Source organism: Spermophilus citellus, assembly GCF_964194105.1.
Source record: "Spermophilus citellus genome assembly, chromosome: 18".
Lineage (NCBI taxonomy): Eukaryota > Metazoa > Chordata > Mammalia > Rodentia > Sciuridae > Spermophilus > Spermophilus citellus.
The window spans coordinates 3,402,334-3,417,129 of record NC_138200.1 but is presented as its reverse complement, the minus strand read 5'-3'; the positions used below and the strand labels follow the sequence as shown (position 1 = coordinate 3,417,129).

At 53.7% G+C, this 14,796-nt stretch overlaps 3 protein-coding genes across 6 annotated transcripts; 1 reads left to right on the top strand and 2 right to left on the bottom strand.

Moving 5' to 3' along the window:
* Window positions 1-1,842: 1,842 nt before the first annotated feature.
* On the bottom strand, window positions 1,843-7,357 carry OSCAR (osteoclast associated Ig-like receptor). The gene is made up of 5 exons (XM_081274816.1): window positions 7,312-7,357; window positions 6,485-6,517; window positions 3,046-3,345; window positions 2,515-2,796; window positions 1,843-2,166 (listed from the first exon to the last, which is right to left on the bottom strand). Exons 1-5 carry the CDS (start codon window positions 7,346-7,348, stop codon window positions 2,030-2,032), a joined length of 789 nt encoding a protein of 262 aa, XP_081130942.1. The 5' UTR covers window positions 7,349-7,357; the 3' UTR covers window positions 1,843-2,029.
* Window positions 7,358-8,082: 725 nt separating this feature from the next.
* NDUFA3 (NADH:ubiquinone oxidoreductase subunit A3) lies at window positions 8,083-10,130 on the top strand. Of its 2 annotated transcripts, none has more exons than XM_081275556.1 (4): window positions 8,083-8,195; window positions 8,413-8,487; window positions 9,496-9,573; window positions 9,986-10,130. In XM_081275556.1, exons 1-4 carry the CDS (start codon window positions 8,186-8,188, stop codon window positions 10,075-10,077), a joined length of 255 nt encoding a protein of 84 aa, XP_081131682.1. In that variant the 5' UTR covers window positions 8,083-8,185; the 3' UTR covers window positions 10,078-10,130. The 2 variants fall into 2 exon arrangements, with proteins under 2 accessions (XP_081131682.1, XP_081131683.1); XM_081275557.1 differs by lacking the exon at window positions 9,986-10,130 and adding an exon at window positions 9,736-9,928.
* A 31-nt stretch (window positions 10,131-10,161) lies between these two features.
* Window positions 10,162-14,763, bottom strand: TFPT (TCF3 fusion partner). 3 transcript variants are annotated; one of them, XM_081275553.1, is made up of 6 exons: window positions 14,315-14,746; window positions 13,590-13,848; window positions 11,882-11,952; window positions 10,974-11,043; window positions 10,678-10,896; window positions 10,163-10,324 (listed from the first exon to the last, which is right to left on the bottom strand). In XM_081275553.1, exons 2-6 carry the CDS (start codon window positions 13,842-13,844, stop codon window positions 10,205-10,207), a joined length of 735 nt encoding a protein of 244 aa, XP_081131679.1. In that variant the 5' UTR covers window positions 13,845-13,848; window positions 14,315-14,746; the 3' UTR covers window positions 10,163-10,204. The 3 variants fall into 3 exon arrangements, with proteins under 3 accessions (XP_081131680.1, XP_081131679.1, XP_081131678.1); XM_081275552.1 differs by having other exon boundaries at window positions 10,164-10,324; window positions 14,415-14,763; XM_081275554.1 differs by lacking the exon at window positions 10,678-10,896 and having other exon boundaries at window positions 10,162-10,324; window positions 14,415-14,763.
* Between the last annotated feature and the right edge of the window lie 33 nt (window positions 14,764-14,796).

The window sequence follows — 14,796 nt, the reverse complement described above, 5'->3', positions numbered from 1 at the left end:
TGGTGGCTACAAATGAGTGTCCACGATAGGTGTGAGTGGACAGCAGATGCATGGTGGAGTGAGCGAGCAGAGGACACCAGGTGAAGTCGCACCAGGTGAAGTCGCACCAGGTGAAGTCGCACCAGGATCGCCTCCCTGATGTGCCTCCGACTTCCTACAGTGTCAGGGGACTTCACCACACTGCTCTTTTCCACAATTTTTCATCTACAAAGAGGGAAGACTGGGTTTGATGACCCTGAAGCCCCATCCAAGGCTGCTCCCTTCAATCTCTCTTTTTTTTATATTTATTTTTTAGTTTTAGTTGGACATGATACCTTTATTTTATATACGGTGCTGAGGATCGAACCTAGGATCCTGCACGTGCTAGGCAAGTGCTCTACCGCTGAGCCATAACCCCAGCCCCTTCATCTCTCTTGATGTCCCACATCCACCTGTGTCAGCGAGCTTTGCCCTGGATGAACCTTGCCAGGGTCCCACATGGGTACCAAGGACAAACCCAGAAGGTCCAGCGGACACCTTTGTAGCATGTCAGTGCACCCAGGCAGCCAGTCTGACTTCAAAGCTCAGTTCTGCCTGATCTCACATTTGAACACCCTAATCTTGCCCACTAAGTCAACTCAGTTGTAAAAATAACACTATTTTATATGGTCTGTGCACATTTTAAACTTCTCAATCTTTCTGCACAATGTGGTATAGGTTAGTTTCTAAAAGAAAAGAACACAGCAACAAATGTGGCTCATGCTTCTTGAGACCATGAGCATGTTTGGTGTGGTCCTAAAGGCATTTTTAATAAGAAAGAGTAAGTCAGTGTGCATCTGCACAGAAGCAAGCGTTGCTTTATGAATGTTAGTACGTGTGTGGGTGTGTACACAGTTACATGTAAATTTTACTTATCGTGTGTAGAAAAAGGAGCAGAGAAGTGAAAGCTGCTGGCCTAAGGTTGGAAACACATGTCATCTGTTGAACTCTCTCTAGAGCTGACATGGTAGATATGTTCAGTCCCCCCTTTCACAGAGGAAAATTCAGAAGGCTTGATAAACTGCACAAGGTGACAGCCGGCAGAGCTGGGGCTGTCCAAGAGCTGAAAGTTACAGTCTTCTCCATTAACTGGGAAAAAGAGGAGGAAGTTGGAAAGCATAATAAAAAATAGAGTCTGTGCTCCACCGCAGAAGTCAAGATGGGGATGCATGAACATTGAGTGGTGAGAACGGCTTGGAGACAGAATCTGGGTTCCTGGAGATGAGAACAGAGTCAAGGTTGGCCAGAGAAAGATAGAAGTTAAATGAATAAATCCAGGAGAAATTGCGCAGGTCAGCCAGGCCTTGGGGAGGGAGAGAGAGAAAACAAGGAAAGGGAACAGGCTGCAAGAGGAAGGGTGTGTGTGTGTGCGTGTGTTTTAACCACTACTGCAGCCAAGAGTACAGTGGGAAACTGAGGGAGTAAAGATCAGCGACCAGGTCCAAGCTCTACTTCGCATGCACCACTTGCTCTTGCCTGGCAAAGGAGCTGGCTTTAACCATGATGACGGTGGTGGTGGTGGTGGTCAAGGAGATCACTGCAAATGAAGCTGTAACTAGGGCAGAAGCTCTGCTTGGTCTCCTCTAAGTCTACTTTTGGGGGAAGGTCTGAACAGTTTGGAAGGGATTTGCTTGGCAGTCAAGGGTGCCATCAAAGAAGATAAAGAGTTGCTTAAAAAGCGAGATGGAGCAGTGCAAAGGAAAACTTCAATCGGGTCTTGCAAGCCTGGTAGAAATTACAATAGCTAACATTTATTGAGCATTTACTACAGGCTACTCACAGTTTCTAAACACTTTTGGGGGGGAACTATTCACTCAATCGGATGATAATCTGTGGTGTGGTATTATCAACGTGCCCATTTTACAATAAAAGAAACCAAGGTTTGAAGAAGGTGGCAGGACACAAAGGTGAAGGATGGCTAAGTGGGGCTGAGCCTGGGGGGCTGGGGGGCTCCAGTAGGGGCTGTCCGGCCCCAGTGTCTGCGCTGCTCTGCAGGAATTCTTCTGACCCCCTAGGGCAAGGCCTGGTCGAAGGCACTGCTCCTGCTGCAACAGTCCAAAACGACCAGCACACCCAGGGACATGAGGACCAAGCCCGCCAGCCCCAGGCGGATGAGGTTCCCCTGGCTGTAGTCCAAGGAGCTGAAGTCTGCAGGCCAAGGAGAGGGAGATGGGCTGTCAGCTCCAGACCCCCAAATGTGCACCTTTTGGGCTCTGACTCCTGGGATGGAGCTGGGGACCCAAAGTTGAGCAGGGCAGATGGGAGAACAAGGGCTCAGACTCCGGGTCTGAGGGAGAAGGACTGGGCTTGGGGCCCTGGATCTGGGGAAGGAGGGCTGGGTCTATCTCGGTGTCCTGAGGGCTGGCGTCAGTTCCTTAGGTCCTGGGGCGAAGGGCTGAAGCCACTCCCCAGGTTCCAGAGGAGGAGAGCTGGAGTGTGTCCCTGGGTCCCCAGGAGGAGGGCTGGGATCGGGCCCCTAGGTCCCGGGCGCCTCACCATCAGAGCTGACGACCAGCGGCTCGCTGCGTGGCGACAGCACGTAGGGGGCAGAGGGCGTGTGGTAGTAGCAGCTGTAGGTGCCGGGCGCCCGGGCGCCGAGCAGCGGGAAGTCGGCCCAGCGCTGCGCCGAGTCGCGGTACTGCAGCGGCGCCGCCAGGCCCACGCGGTACAGCGCGAAGCTCATGCCCGGCAGGCGGCCCGCGCAGCGCAGGCTCACGTTGGCACCGGGCGCCACCACCGGCCCGGGCAGCGCCACCAGCGAGGGCCGCGGCAGTAGGTCTGCGGGGGAGGGGGGGGGCGATGGGGGCCTGAGCTGGCGCGACCTGGTTCCTCCCCACCCATCCTCCCCTGCATCCCCCTCTCCGTTTTCCCAGCGCGTCTGTTCACCTCCCAGCTACCCACCTAGCTCGGTCTGTTCACCTCCCAGCTACCCACCTAGCTCGGTCTCTCCTCCCAGCGTCCCCGTCCCTCCTCTCCCCTCCCTTTCCCGGCCCCTGCGCCCTTCGCCTTCCCGGCTCAGGACCTCACCTGTCACCAGCAGCTCCAGGACGTCGCTGGGTTGGGACCAGATGCCCGGTCCCCAGTCCAGCCTGCGGTAGCAGCAGTGGTAACTGCCCCCCTGGGCGGGAGACACCGCCTCCAGAAAGAACTCGGCCAGCTCCAAGGACACGTCCCGGAGGAGCAGGGGCTCGCTCTCTCCCGCCCTGAAGAGTGCAAACCTCCAGGCGGGCTGGGGTGCGCGGCACCTCAAGGTCACGTTGACCCCCGGGGTCACGACTGCCGCTGGCTGAGCCCCGAGCCATGGCTTGGGGTAGGAGGCTGGGGGAACTTAATAAGGGAGTCTGCGTGAGCCCGGGACCTCCGGAACTGCAGGGGGTTCCGGGGAGGTTGGGGAAGGAAGAAAGCAACCGGGACCAGGCGCCTTTGCCCCCTGTCCGCCTCAGCTGTGTAGAGTAGAGGAAGGCCTGGACCACACTCAGGCTGGTCAGGGAAAGTGGCAAGCAGGCGTGGCGGAGCCGCTGTGATCCCGGGAGGCTGCGGCTGGAGGAGGGCAGGTTCAAAGCCAGCCTCCGCATTTGAGTGATACCTGGTCTCACACTCTCTGACACACACACACACACACACACACACACACACACACACACCTTCCAGTTTTGTTGTTTGTGTAGTTTGTTTGTTTCTGGTACTGGAATTAAACCCAAGGGTGCTTTACCACTGAGCCACATCCCTAGCCCTTTTTATTTTATTTTATTTTTTAAAATTTTGAGACAGGATCTCACTAAATTATCCAGGCTGGTCTTGAACTTGCAATGCTTGCCTCAGCCTTCCAAGTGGCTGGGATTATAGGCATTTGCCAATGCCACTGCACTGGGTTATGGCTTTTAAACAATTTCAGAGGGTCATGTCTGCGACATCTGCGTTTTTAGTCTCTAGAATGTTGGTACCAGATTTCAGTCGTTGCTGCTCTGGTTTGAATTTGTACCCTGGAGATAATGTGTTGGAAACCTAATCCCTAACACAATAGGGTTGAGAGGTGGGAACTTAAGAGGTGATGGGTTGTGGCTCAGTGGTAGAGCACTGGCCTAGCAAGTATGAGGCCCTGGGTTCGATCCTCCGCACCACACAAAGATAAAAAAACATATTGTGTCCATCTACAACTAAAAAGCATTTTTTTTAAAAAAAGGAGGTGATTGGTTGGATCAGTGCCATTATTGCCAGAGTGGGTGTTTGATGTAAGGGTAAGTTATACACACAAACACACACACACACATGCACATGCACAATACCCTTCTTGACTAGGTGATGCCTTTGGCCACAGCATGATGCAGATAAATGGTCCTTACCAGGCCCTTTGATGTTGGACTTTGCAGCCAGACTAAGAACTAAATAAACTTCTGTTGTGTATAAATTTCCCACCCTGTGGCGCTCAGTTATAGTAGCACAAAACAGAGTAACAGTTGCCAAAACTTGCTATTTGGAAAAAAGTAACATGGGATCCTACCTCGCACCATTCCCCCAATCAAACTCCAGCTTGATTAAGAACCTACATGTGTTTCTTAAAATGTATTCTTAGAATATATAGAAAAACACAAAAATCTTGAAGTAGGAAAGGTTTCTTAAGCTGTACAATGAAAAATTCATGAGATAAAATTAATAAATTTGACCTCTTGGGTTATATTTGCCAAAAGACAAATGAAGGTAGAAGTCATGTGACAGTATTGGCAAAAACCACTTGATTCATACATCATTTGGATTAAGAATATAGAAAGAAACCAGAGAACCATTCAAATAAAATCTGTACAAGACATGAATAGGCAATTCACAAAGGAGGAAGTCAATCGGCTACAACACAACTAAAGGAAAAAGGTTGCTTAACCCTCATAGAAATTATTAAAAAAAATCACCAAGATTGTTTTGCCAATCAGGTTATCAAAAACTGTGGTTAACACTGAGTTTGGGTGAATATGTTGAAACCGGCCCCTGGGCACTTGAATGTACCCTCTCTGAAGGAAATGTGTCGGTTTCTATCAAGATACAGGACATGAGTAATGACCCAATAATTCCACTGCTTCTCCAGGCACAAAGGTGCACATGTGTGCACCAGAAACTCATGCAGGAGTGCTTGTTGCAGCATTGATTGTATATCCAGGAAAACTGGATATACCTAAATGTATATCAAAAGGGAATGACCCCTCACCCCAGAATCCAGCCATCCTGCAATAGCAAATTCTGGTCAACAGTTGGAATAACAATAAAAAGTAGAAAGAGTGGCATGGAGATAGTTCCAAGACAGATTGTAAAGTAAAAAGCATGAGATACAGAACAGGGTGAGTCATCCATTATCAATATTGCTTTGGCAAAACCAAAACCAAAAAACAAATCTATAAATACACACATGTGTGTGAATATAAGGAAATTCAGATCATTTAAGGAAGATGAAGAAGAAAGAAGGAGACTGTTATATGTTTTTTGCTAAAGACTGAATTTTTATAACCATGAATAGATATTAGCTTTATCATAAAAAAAAAACTTAACTTGAGCTGAGTGTGGTGGTGCACAGTAGGAATCTTAGCAACTAAAGAGACTGAGGCAGCAGGATGCAAATTTAAGACCAGCATCTGCAACTTAGTGAGTCTCTGCCTCAAAATAAAAATAAAAGGGGTGGGGATGTGGCTCAGTGGTAGAAAAACAATTTGAAAGGAGCTGGTAGCTCAGACATCGATGGTTTCTCAGATAATTCTTTTTTTTAATTTTTAATATTTATTTATTTATTTTTTAGTTTTCGGGAGACACAACATCTTTGTTTCTACGTGGTGCTGAGGATCAAACCCTGGCCGCCAGCATGCCAGGCGAGTGCGCTATCGCTTGAGCCACATCCCCAGCCCTTTCTCAGATAATTCTTATTTGAAGTTGTAGTGTTGTGTAGTGGGAGAAAGGAAAGGTCAGTCTCACTTCTCAGGAAACAGGAAGAAACCCGTCTCAGGATGGATGGGAGACCCTCCTTTTTGTAAGGGTGGAAAACTGGATATACCTAAATTTATATCAAAAGGGAATGACTCCTCACCCTAGAATCCAGTTGAAGGGATAATTGGTATGGCAGGAGACAGTACTTCTCCAAGCCAGGGGATTTACCCATGTGGTTAGACTAAGTCCTACAACAGCCCATTTTATAAAGAAGGAAATGTCTTCAAAGCCGTGGTTTGTTCAAGGTCATCTAGTAATAAGGTGGTGAAGCTGGAGTTCTAAGTTATGTCTCTTCGCTATCCACCTATCATGGCCACTAAAAGGAGTGAGGGAGGAAGGAAGAAAAAGAAAGGGAGGGAGGGAGGAAGGTAGGGAGCAGAAAGGGGCAGGAGAAAGGAAGGGAGGGAAGGAAATCTGGGGTGAGCTTGAGCACCAGAATAGAATCTGAGTAGTTGGAAAAGAGATGTCAGCAAAGCAGAGGATGAAGAGGAGTGTTACTCACCAGACGGAGTGAGGTCTGCGTGACCCAGAGCCCCTGCACAGGGTTGAGGAGAAATTTTTTGTCAAGTCCTTTGAGGGTGCTAGTCCCACCTCACCAGGAGCCCAGGAATGGGATTCCTCAGCCTCTCCTTAGTCTGAAGAACAGGAACTTCTTCCCTACTTACTCCTCTCTAAGCTGTCAGGAATTCAGGCTTCCTTCCATACCTGCTTATGAAGCCAGATGTTTGCCCCTAGCCCCCTCCTCCCTCCAGCCAGGAGTCCTACCCCCCACCCCTCCTTTCCCAGGGATTCAGAGGTCCTGGCTTCCACCTCCTCCCCTATCAGAATCAGGAGTCCTCAGCCAGGTGGGGGGTGGCACAGCCTGTCGTCCCAGCAGCTCTGAAGGCTGAGGCAGGAGGATCTCAAGTTCAAAGCCAGCCTTAGAAATTTAGAAAGGCCCTTAAGCAACTCAGTGAGAGAGACTGCCTCTAAGGGGGAAAAAAAATGGTGGGGGGGATGTGGTTCAGTGGTTAACTGCCCTTGAGTTCAATCCCTGGTACCAAAAAATAAAAATAAATAATTAAATCAAGACTCCACACTCCCTAGTCTCTGATCCCCTCCTGTCTCAAGATCTAAGAAGCCTGTTCCCACTTCCCTCCTCTTCTAGGACTCCGTCTTTTCTAGTTGAAGGCCCAGCAGTCTTGGCCCCAGTCCTGTCTCTTGATTCTCAACTAGATGTTGAATGCCACACGCCCAGCTGGTGCTGCAGGGTGGCTGGGTCCCCAACCCTTTTCTCTCTCTGCTCCCAGCCCAGCCAAGGACCCAGGCAGAAGGGAGGGGGCAGCTCACAGAGGGTCAGCAGCTGGAGGGCCACCGCCAGGGCCATAGTGGGCTCTCTCTAAAGCTGAAGCCAGGAATGGAGATGCCCTCCTCCCTCCCAGGAAACGAGGCAACGTCCGAAAGCCAGACGTCAGACAGCCCTGTATAGGGAAGGAGAAAGGCTGCAGGGAGGAAGGGCGCCTGGGTGGCTGTGTCACAGCCCCGTGGTCTGTGGGAAAAGTTGGAAGGAGGAATCATAACCTGTTGAGTTCATTAAACTTCAAAAAAAAAAAAAAAAAAAAAAAAAAGCACCCATGAAGCGCCAGGCCCAGAGGGCTCAGACCTCGTTACTACTCTCAAGCAACTCCCACTTTCACTGAGAGACAAACCTGGACCATTTCACTTAAGGAAAAAATGGGGAGAGGAGTGATCCCAGCTATACGGCAGTAACAACGGGAACTGTGAGAGCCCACAGAAGGTCCCTAAACCATCTGACCCGAAAACTAGCGCTTCCAGCACCAGCTGATGCCGAGCTGCAAATCCGTAGGGCAGCTGTTCGCCTTCTCCAGCCTCCGCTTCTCCTTCTGTAAATGGGTTTTCAAAAATTCCGCCGTTTGTGAGTTACTGCAGGAAGACTAGAAGTCAATCCTTGGGAGAGACCCCTAGACTGAGAAAAGTGAACCCAGCTGGTGCTCAAGGCATTTAAATCTTCCCCGCCACAGCCTTCAACTTCCGTGCGCACGCGCGGACTGAGAGCGCAGGGACCACAACTCCCAGGGTGCTGCGCGCCTCCGCTTCCGCCAGGACACGTCTCCAGGGCGCACGCGCAGCCCAGGTTGCGGAGGCTGGCTCAAGGACCACAACTCCCAGGGTGCTGCGCGCCCTCGCCGCCGCCGGGAACAAGATGGCTCAGAGTAAGTGTGAACGCTGCGGTTGTGCAGGGCACGGGTCTTTCTGGTAGCCCGCGGGCGGTCGTAGGGCTGAGGTGCGGCGGAATACACGTGGAGGCGGTGGGGTCCGTCCTGGACAGGGCGCGGCAGGCAGATGGGGGCTCTTCCCGGGCGGGGTGGCGCGAGCGGGCTAGAGGTCACCCGGCAGCCCCTGCAGGTGACTCTCTACCCGACCCTCCAGAACTCGCCGCCTTTCTGAAGAATGCCTGGGCCAAGGAGCCGGTGCTGGTCGTGTCCTTCGCCATTGGAAGTCTCGGTGCGTGAGTGCCCCGGGCGCGAACGTGCATCACCCGCCCCGTTCCATCTCGCGCCCCACGGCGCCCCTTCGCCCGCCCGAGCTCACGCCTGAACCGCTCCACGCCTCCCAGTACACCGCCACACTAGAGGTGCAGAGCCCCTGCAGGGCTGTCCACCCTGGTTGTGCCTTGGGACTCACCCAGTGGTGAAATAATGAGCCCTTCCCCGCCCCCACAACTGCATTGGGTTGGCTGGGGTGGGAATGAGCTGGGGAGTCTGTGCCAATCACCCTGAGGAAGGAGCTGTGCCGCGCACCTGCGCTGCTCACCCAGGGCTCACCCTGGGCAGGGTGGGCGGTCCCGTTAAAAGCATTTATGATTCTGTAAGCTTGGGGCAAGGCCAGGGATTCTTCATTTCTAACAAGTTCCCAGGTCTTGTCAGTACTGCTGGTCTGCAGATCACACCGGGTGAAATTCTAGAACGCCACGGGGCCCCTGAGCTTTTGAGGGGGGCCAGTACTTTGAGATGGTAGGAGACACACTGGATTTAAAAGCTTAGCATGTTCAAAAATATGTACACTTATCAACATTTTAATGTTGATTTTTTATGTAAAAATGATGTTTGGGTGTACCAGATTAACAAACATAAGATTAATATGAAACATTTAACGCCACCGTGTAAAATTACAATGTAAAGTTATCTTTATGTCAGACAGCCCTGGCCTAGATCCTTTTGCACACCTTGCACACCCTTTCACCTCTAGGATGCCTCACTACCCTCTGTCCTCCAGGCCTGACTTGTCCCTGACTGATGGGCTCCCATCCCTGGACCATCAACTCCCTTGAAGTATTCTGCCTGTAAATGGGGATCCTAGAATACTGAAGGGCCCACGGAATGAAGTGTCCTCCTGGAATTTCTAGCCCTTCCTGCTCCCCTTGATACCCCCTTCTTTGCCGAGACTCAGCTTTTGCCCTTTTCCCCACCTCAGAAAATCACTTTAAGCTGGGCCTTATTCTTCTCTCCACAGCTGTGATTCTGCCCCCAATCAGCCCCTACACCAAGTATGCCATCATGATCAACAAGGCCACACCCTACAACTACCCAGGTGAGTGGGGACCTGTGCTGCAGGGAGGGGTGGAAGTGGGCAGTCCATTCCTGAGCAGGGTCAGATATCGCAGTTTGTCTGCACTCTCCCTGTCCAAATCCTTAATCCACATATTTTGCATCCCGTTGTTTTTATACTTTTGAGTTTCTATTATCTTTCCAGATTTCTGTTCCTCTTTGGGTTCCTGCATCTGTTGCTTTCCAGGTGTCTGGTTCCCCCATCACTGGGAATAACTGTCATTCCCACCATTTCCTGTTTCTCTACCTCTCTGCGTCACTGATTCTCTGGTCCTGGCTCTCCTTTCTCTCCCCTGGAAACCTGTTTCCCTTTGAACTTGCACCAACATCCCTGCCGTTCTCTGCAGGGCCGTAAAGATCTGCTGATCTCAGTGGCCCACCCTTCTGTCTCACAGTGCCCCTCCGAGATGATGGGAACATGCCTGACGTGCCCAGCCACCCCCAGGACCCCCAGGGCCCCAGCTTGGAGTGGCTGAAGAAACTGTGAGCACTTCCATTGACAGGGAGGAGGCACCTTCGCCCAATAAAATGTGAAACCAACCCACGTGTGATGAGAAATAGGAGCAGTTGACAGGGACTAGGTTGAATGGGGCGGGCAGTTTATTGGGTTGGGGTCAGTCAAAGGGTGGGCTGGCAAGAGTTGGGTAGGGCAGCAGTTTGTCTGGTCCCCGAGAAACCCAACTTGAATCCAGGGTCTCATCTGTTTCAAAGCCAAAATCTTCCTCAGCCTTAATCTGAAGAGGGAAGGAAAGCACAAGTGAGCCTGGGAACGCGGGAGACCTGGGGTCTCCCAGCACTGTTTTCACAGGCCAGCTTCCTGTGCTCAGAGGCAGCCCCAGCTCTGTGCCCAGACGTGCCACATTCTCCACCCTCACCCGCCTGCCCTCCTTCTCTCCTCCTATCTTGCTACCTCTCCAGCCACTTCCTTCTGCAGGTCTTCCCCTTCGAGTCTTGTCCAGCCCCAGGCCTCCTCAGCCCTTCCTGCTTCACCTTTCTCCAGCTCTGCCTAGCTCTGGGCCCCTCAGCACAGCAGCCAAGCCCAGGAGCCAAGTGACACTTTGGCCACAGCACCTGGACTCCTTCCTACCTGTGCTGGGGCCAGTTCTGGAGTCAGCGTGGTTCCTGCCCGGCACCCATCCCTAGGTACCCGCCGCCTCTTCCGCCCACTGGGCCCCTCACCAGGGGCTGGGCTGCTGGGTTCTGGGGGTATAGGAGTCCTTCTAGGGGGGGACAGCCCCTCTTTCTCTGGAGGCTCGTTCTCAGCATTGCCTGGAGTGGGGGCATCTGTACCCTGGCTGCCCTCATCCTGGTAGGTAAAGGGGAGGAAGTCAAGATTGTGTCCTGGGCTTCAGTTCCCCAACCTGCCCGAAGGCCAGTGCTCACCTCCAACACAATGGTGAACTGGCTGGCCCGATAGTCATCCCCGTAGGAGTCCAACACTCTCATGAGGAACCTGTGTGAACAGAGAGGCCACCAGTGGGACAGCTTATTTATTAGTGGGGTTGGAGGCAAACAGTAGAGCCCAGCTCTTATTCTACTTGAAGCCAGATTGTCCTTGACCCAGATTTAGAGTTCTGCAGCCTGAGAGGCCTGGAAACTGGGCACTAGCCAGGCAGTGGGGCCTTGGGCAAGATGGCTTGTCTGACCTTTCGTTTCCTCTGTAAGTGGGAGATACTGATCTGGCTGGGCTGGATGCAGACACAGCGATACTCTAAGGGCTCTCTGAGGCTGGCATTTTGCAAACATTCACTTAGGAGCTGTGATTCCTATTAATGACTGAGGTGAGCATGACACCCCTACTGGGAACCTCACCTCTGACCAAGACTGCTTTCTCTTCCTCCCCTCTGCTTCCACAAGTTTTCTGCACACTTCCCATATCAGGGTCCTGGCAGTGTTTTACACAGGTGATCTTTCATTTCACAAATACTTCTTCAGGGAAGTTTCAAGCTGAGCCTATCCCCAAGAGCCCAGCCTAACCTCGGAGCAGCTTTGACATTGGTGTTGCCCTCAGTTGATTGGAAGATGCAGCTCAGATGGGATATTGCTTGCTCAGAGCCAAACAGCAAATAGGTGCCACTGCTCCATCCTGCTGTCCTGTCCACTCAGTCTGCTCTCCCAGCCCTTCCCTGGGTCCTGGAGCCAGCTTTTCCCTCTAAAACCCAGCTCCACTCTTTCTCTCTGTCTGCCTCAACCCTAGCCTTCATCTTCAACCTCTTGTCCTTGAGGCCTGTGAGGGCCAAGTGGGTGAAGATGGCAGAGATGGTGAGGGGTGGTGAGGTAGAAAGGGTTACCTGCGTTCCTGCTGGAGTCTTCGAGTTATCCTCTGCACCTGGTGGAGCCTGTTCAAGACCCGCTCATTCACCTGCGGGGAGATGGTGAGCAGGTACACTGGATTCCACAAGTCTCCCACTCACTGGACAGGTCTGATGGAGCGCCATCTATGGAGGGCCTAGTGCCTGCACACAGCAGCCCCCTGTCAGCTGAATGAGCAACTGTAGGGCTAAGCCCGTGATGCACACCAGCCAGGCTGACATGCCAAAGGCAAGGCGGGGCCACTTTAGTGAGTGCTATCAGAGGACTGGTGGGCTGAGTGATGGGAAGGAGACAAAGGAATGACCACCAGGAGCAAAGCCTTCCAGGCTGAGGGGACAGCCCCTGCAGTTTCTGAGGACCTCAGCCTGGGTGTGGAGGGCAGAAGACACGGCTCAGGCAACAGCCTAGTTTTGGCTGAAGCATGTGCTCCTCCTGCTCAGAAAAAACTAGGTTCAAATCCTGACCTTGCTGCCCTACCTGTGAACTTGAGTAAGTTACTAAATCTTGAAGCCTTGGGTTCCTGCATGTGTCAAACAGGGATAAGAACAGACTGTTTCTAGGGAAGTGGGTTAAGAGCAGGCTCAAGTAGAATTCCCTTGGACTCTGCCATTCACCTGTCAGGCAGCATTCTGAATACCTGCCTGGTCTCCTGGACCCTGGTCTGTCCGCTCTCAGAACCACCATACCATTGTTATGGGTTGACTTGTGTCGTCCCCCCCACCCACCCAGAAAGGTGTGCTGAAGTGCTAACTCCCAGCGCCTCAGAATGTGACTGGATTTGGAGGTAGTCTTCACAGAGGTAGTCCAGTTAAAACATGGGCTGGGATTGTGGCTCAGCGATAGAGGATAGAGCGCTCCCCTAGCACGGGCGGGACCCGGGTTGGGTCCTCAGCACCACATAAAAAAACTAAAGGCATTATGTTGTGTCCATCTACACCTAAATAAATAAATATTAAAAAAACAAACAAACATGGTCATGGGAGGCCTTAACCCAGCATGACTGCCATCTTTATAAAAAGGGGAAACAGACGTAACACATGTGCAAGGAAAAGGCAGAGGTCAGGGGATGCCTTTACATGCCAAAGAACACGACCGATTACTGGCAGCGTAAGAGAGGAAGGCCTAGAACGCAGCCAGCCTCCAGCCCTCTGGGAACATCCCTGCTGACACCTGATCTCAGACTAACAGGCCCTCAAACTGTCGGAGTGACTGTTGAGCTGGTCCCAGTTTACTGAGCAAACCTGATAGGACCACCTTCCAAGAGTCTTCGAGGACCCAGGCCTGGCCCTGTGTTTCCCTCTGTTAAAACTGTAATCGGTTCCCTAGCTCCCAAGAAAGAAAAAAACCCAAGCATCTGGCCCTGGTGTCCCTGGCCTGCTGCTCCACCCTTATTCTCACCAGGGGACAAGCAGCCGTCCCAGCTGGGGAAGGGGCCGGGGATTTGAGGGAGGAGAAGGGTCCAGGGAAGGTTCTTGAGCAGAGTAGACTGGCCTCGGGGCCTCGAGTTAGGGGCACAGAACTGAAGAGCTTGGGCTGAGGTCAGGGGCTCCCGAGGAGAGGGCTCTCTAGGAGCGGCGGTCCCAGGCCGGTAAATAAACGGGAAGGGAAGGGAAGGCAGGGCCACTAGGAAGAGGGCACGTGGGCAGGCCCTGGCCCGGGACCCCGACACGGAAGCGCGCTGCCCACCTGCTCGATCTCTCGGCAGCGCCGGCCCAGCGCCTGGTACTTTCTGCGGTTTAGTTCCCGCTGGCGTCGCCGCCGGCCCCGGGCGGCCTCCTCCTCTTCGTCCCGCTCCCTGAGCCCGGAGCCGCCCAGGCCTCCGGACACGAACTCCACCTCCGTCTCCAGCTCGCTCTCCAGGATGTGCCCGCCGAACAGGGGCGGCAGCGCCAGCTCCGAGCCCGGGGGCGCCGAGAACTCCTCAAAGCCCACGGCGGCCATGGTTCTGTGGGTCAGCAGGGGTCAGGCGCAGCCGGCTGCTCTCCAGCCCTCCCCCAGACCCGGGGTCCAGGGTCACCGCCCCCCCAGACACAGGGCCCAGGTCCAGCCCTCCCCCCCTCCAGGCCCGAGGGTTCAAGGTCAGCCCTACCGCCTCAGACCCGGAGCCCAGGGCCACTGCCCCGCAAACCCGGGGGTCCAGGGCCAGCCCTCCCTCTCAGTTCCGGGGGTCCAGGGCCACCTCCCCCTCTCAGACCCGGGGGTCCAGGGCCACCTCCCCCTCTCAGACCCGGGGGTCCAGGGCCACCTCCCCCTCTCAGACCCGGGGGTCCAGGGCCACCTCCCCCTCAGACCCGGAGTCCAGGACCACCTTCCCCTCAGACCCGGGTTCCCAGCCCCAGCCGCCTCCCCTAGAGCCCGTCTCGGCCCCGGAGCGGACACCCCGGAGCGGTGCAGGACACTGCTGCACAGACCACAAACTACAACGCCCACGGCCTCGGGTCGAGCTCTGCAACCGCACGTCGCGGGGAAGCGTCGTCTTTCTGCAGCCGGGCACCGGGCTCCGCTACTCACCCCTCTCTCTGCTCCAGTTCCATGTCTCCCGCTCGGGGCACCGCAGGCCTCAGCGCTCCAGCCTCAGGTGCCCAGGTTGAGCCGTGCACAAGACTACTCGTCCCATCAGGCTTCGCGGCCCGGGTAGCTCGGCCTGGCCCGGGGACCAGCCGGGAGTTGTAGTTTCCTATTTCCGGCTTCAGGCCTTGTTTTCTCATCCAACTCCGCCAATAGTCGCCCGCGGGGCGCCGTATTTATTCTTGTCCCGACGCCGCGTCGCCTGCCCGCGGTGACCCTAGCTTGCAGGCCCAGGCCTCGGCGGGCCGTGAGCCCGCCAGGCCGTGCCCTGGGCCCAGCAACCCCGTCTCTGCTCCGAGGCAGGTGCTAATAAAGTTGTTCCAAG

Bases quoted from the DNA above. Each gene is read 5' to 3' on its own strand.
- OSCAR (XM_081274816.1), bottom strand. From the start codon at position 7,348: ATGGCCCTGGCGGTGGCCCTCCAGCTGCTGACCCTCT. The intron at 6,518-7,311 runs GTGAGCTGCCCC...AACCCTGTGCAG, and splicing joins CCTCCAGCTGCTGACCCTCT to GGGCTCTGGGTCACGCAGAC. The intron at 2,797-3,045 runs GTGAGGTCCTGA...CCTCCCCCGCAG, and splicing joins CCTGGAGCTGCTGGTGACAG to ACCTACTGCCGCGGCCCTCG.
- NDUFA3 (XM_081275556.1), top strand. The intron at 8,488-9,495 runs GTGCGTGAGTGC...TTCTCTCCACAG, and splicing joins CTTCGCCATTGGAAGTCTCG to CTGTGATTCTGCCCCCAATC. The intron at 9,574-9,985 runs GTGAGTGGGGAC...TCTGTCTCACAG, and splicing joins CACACCCTACAACTACCCAG to TGCCCCTCCGAGATGATGGG.
- TFPT (XM_081275552.1), bottom strand. From the start codon at position 14,611: ATGAGAAAACAAGGCCTGAAGCCGGAAATAGGAAACTACAACTCCCGG. The intron at 13,849-14,414 runs GTGAGTAGCGGA...GCTGACCCACAG, and splicing joins GAACTGGAGCAGAGAGAGGG to AACCATGGCCGCCGTGGGCT. The intron at 11,044-11,881 runs GTAACCCTTTCT...CTGTTCACACAG, and splicing joins AGACTCCAGCAGGAACGCAG to GTTCCTCATGAGAGTGTTGG.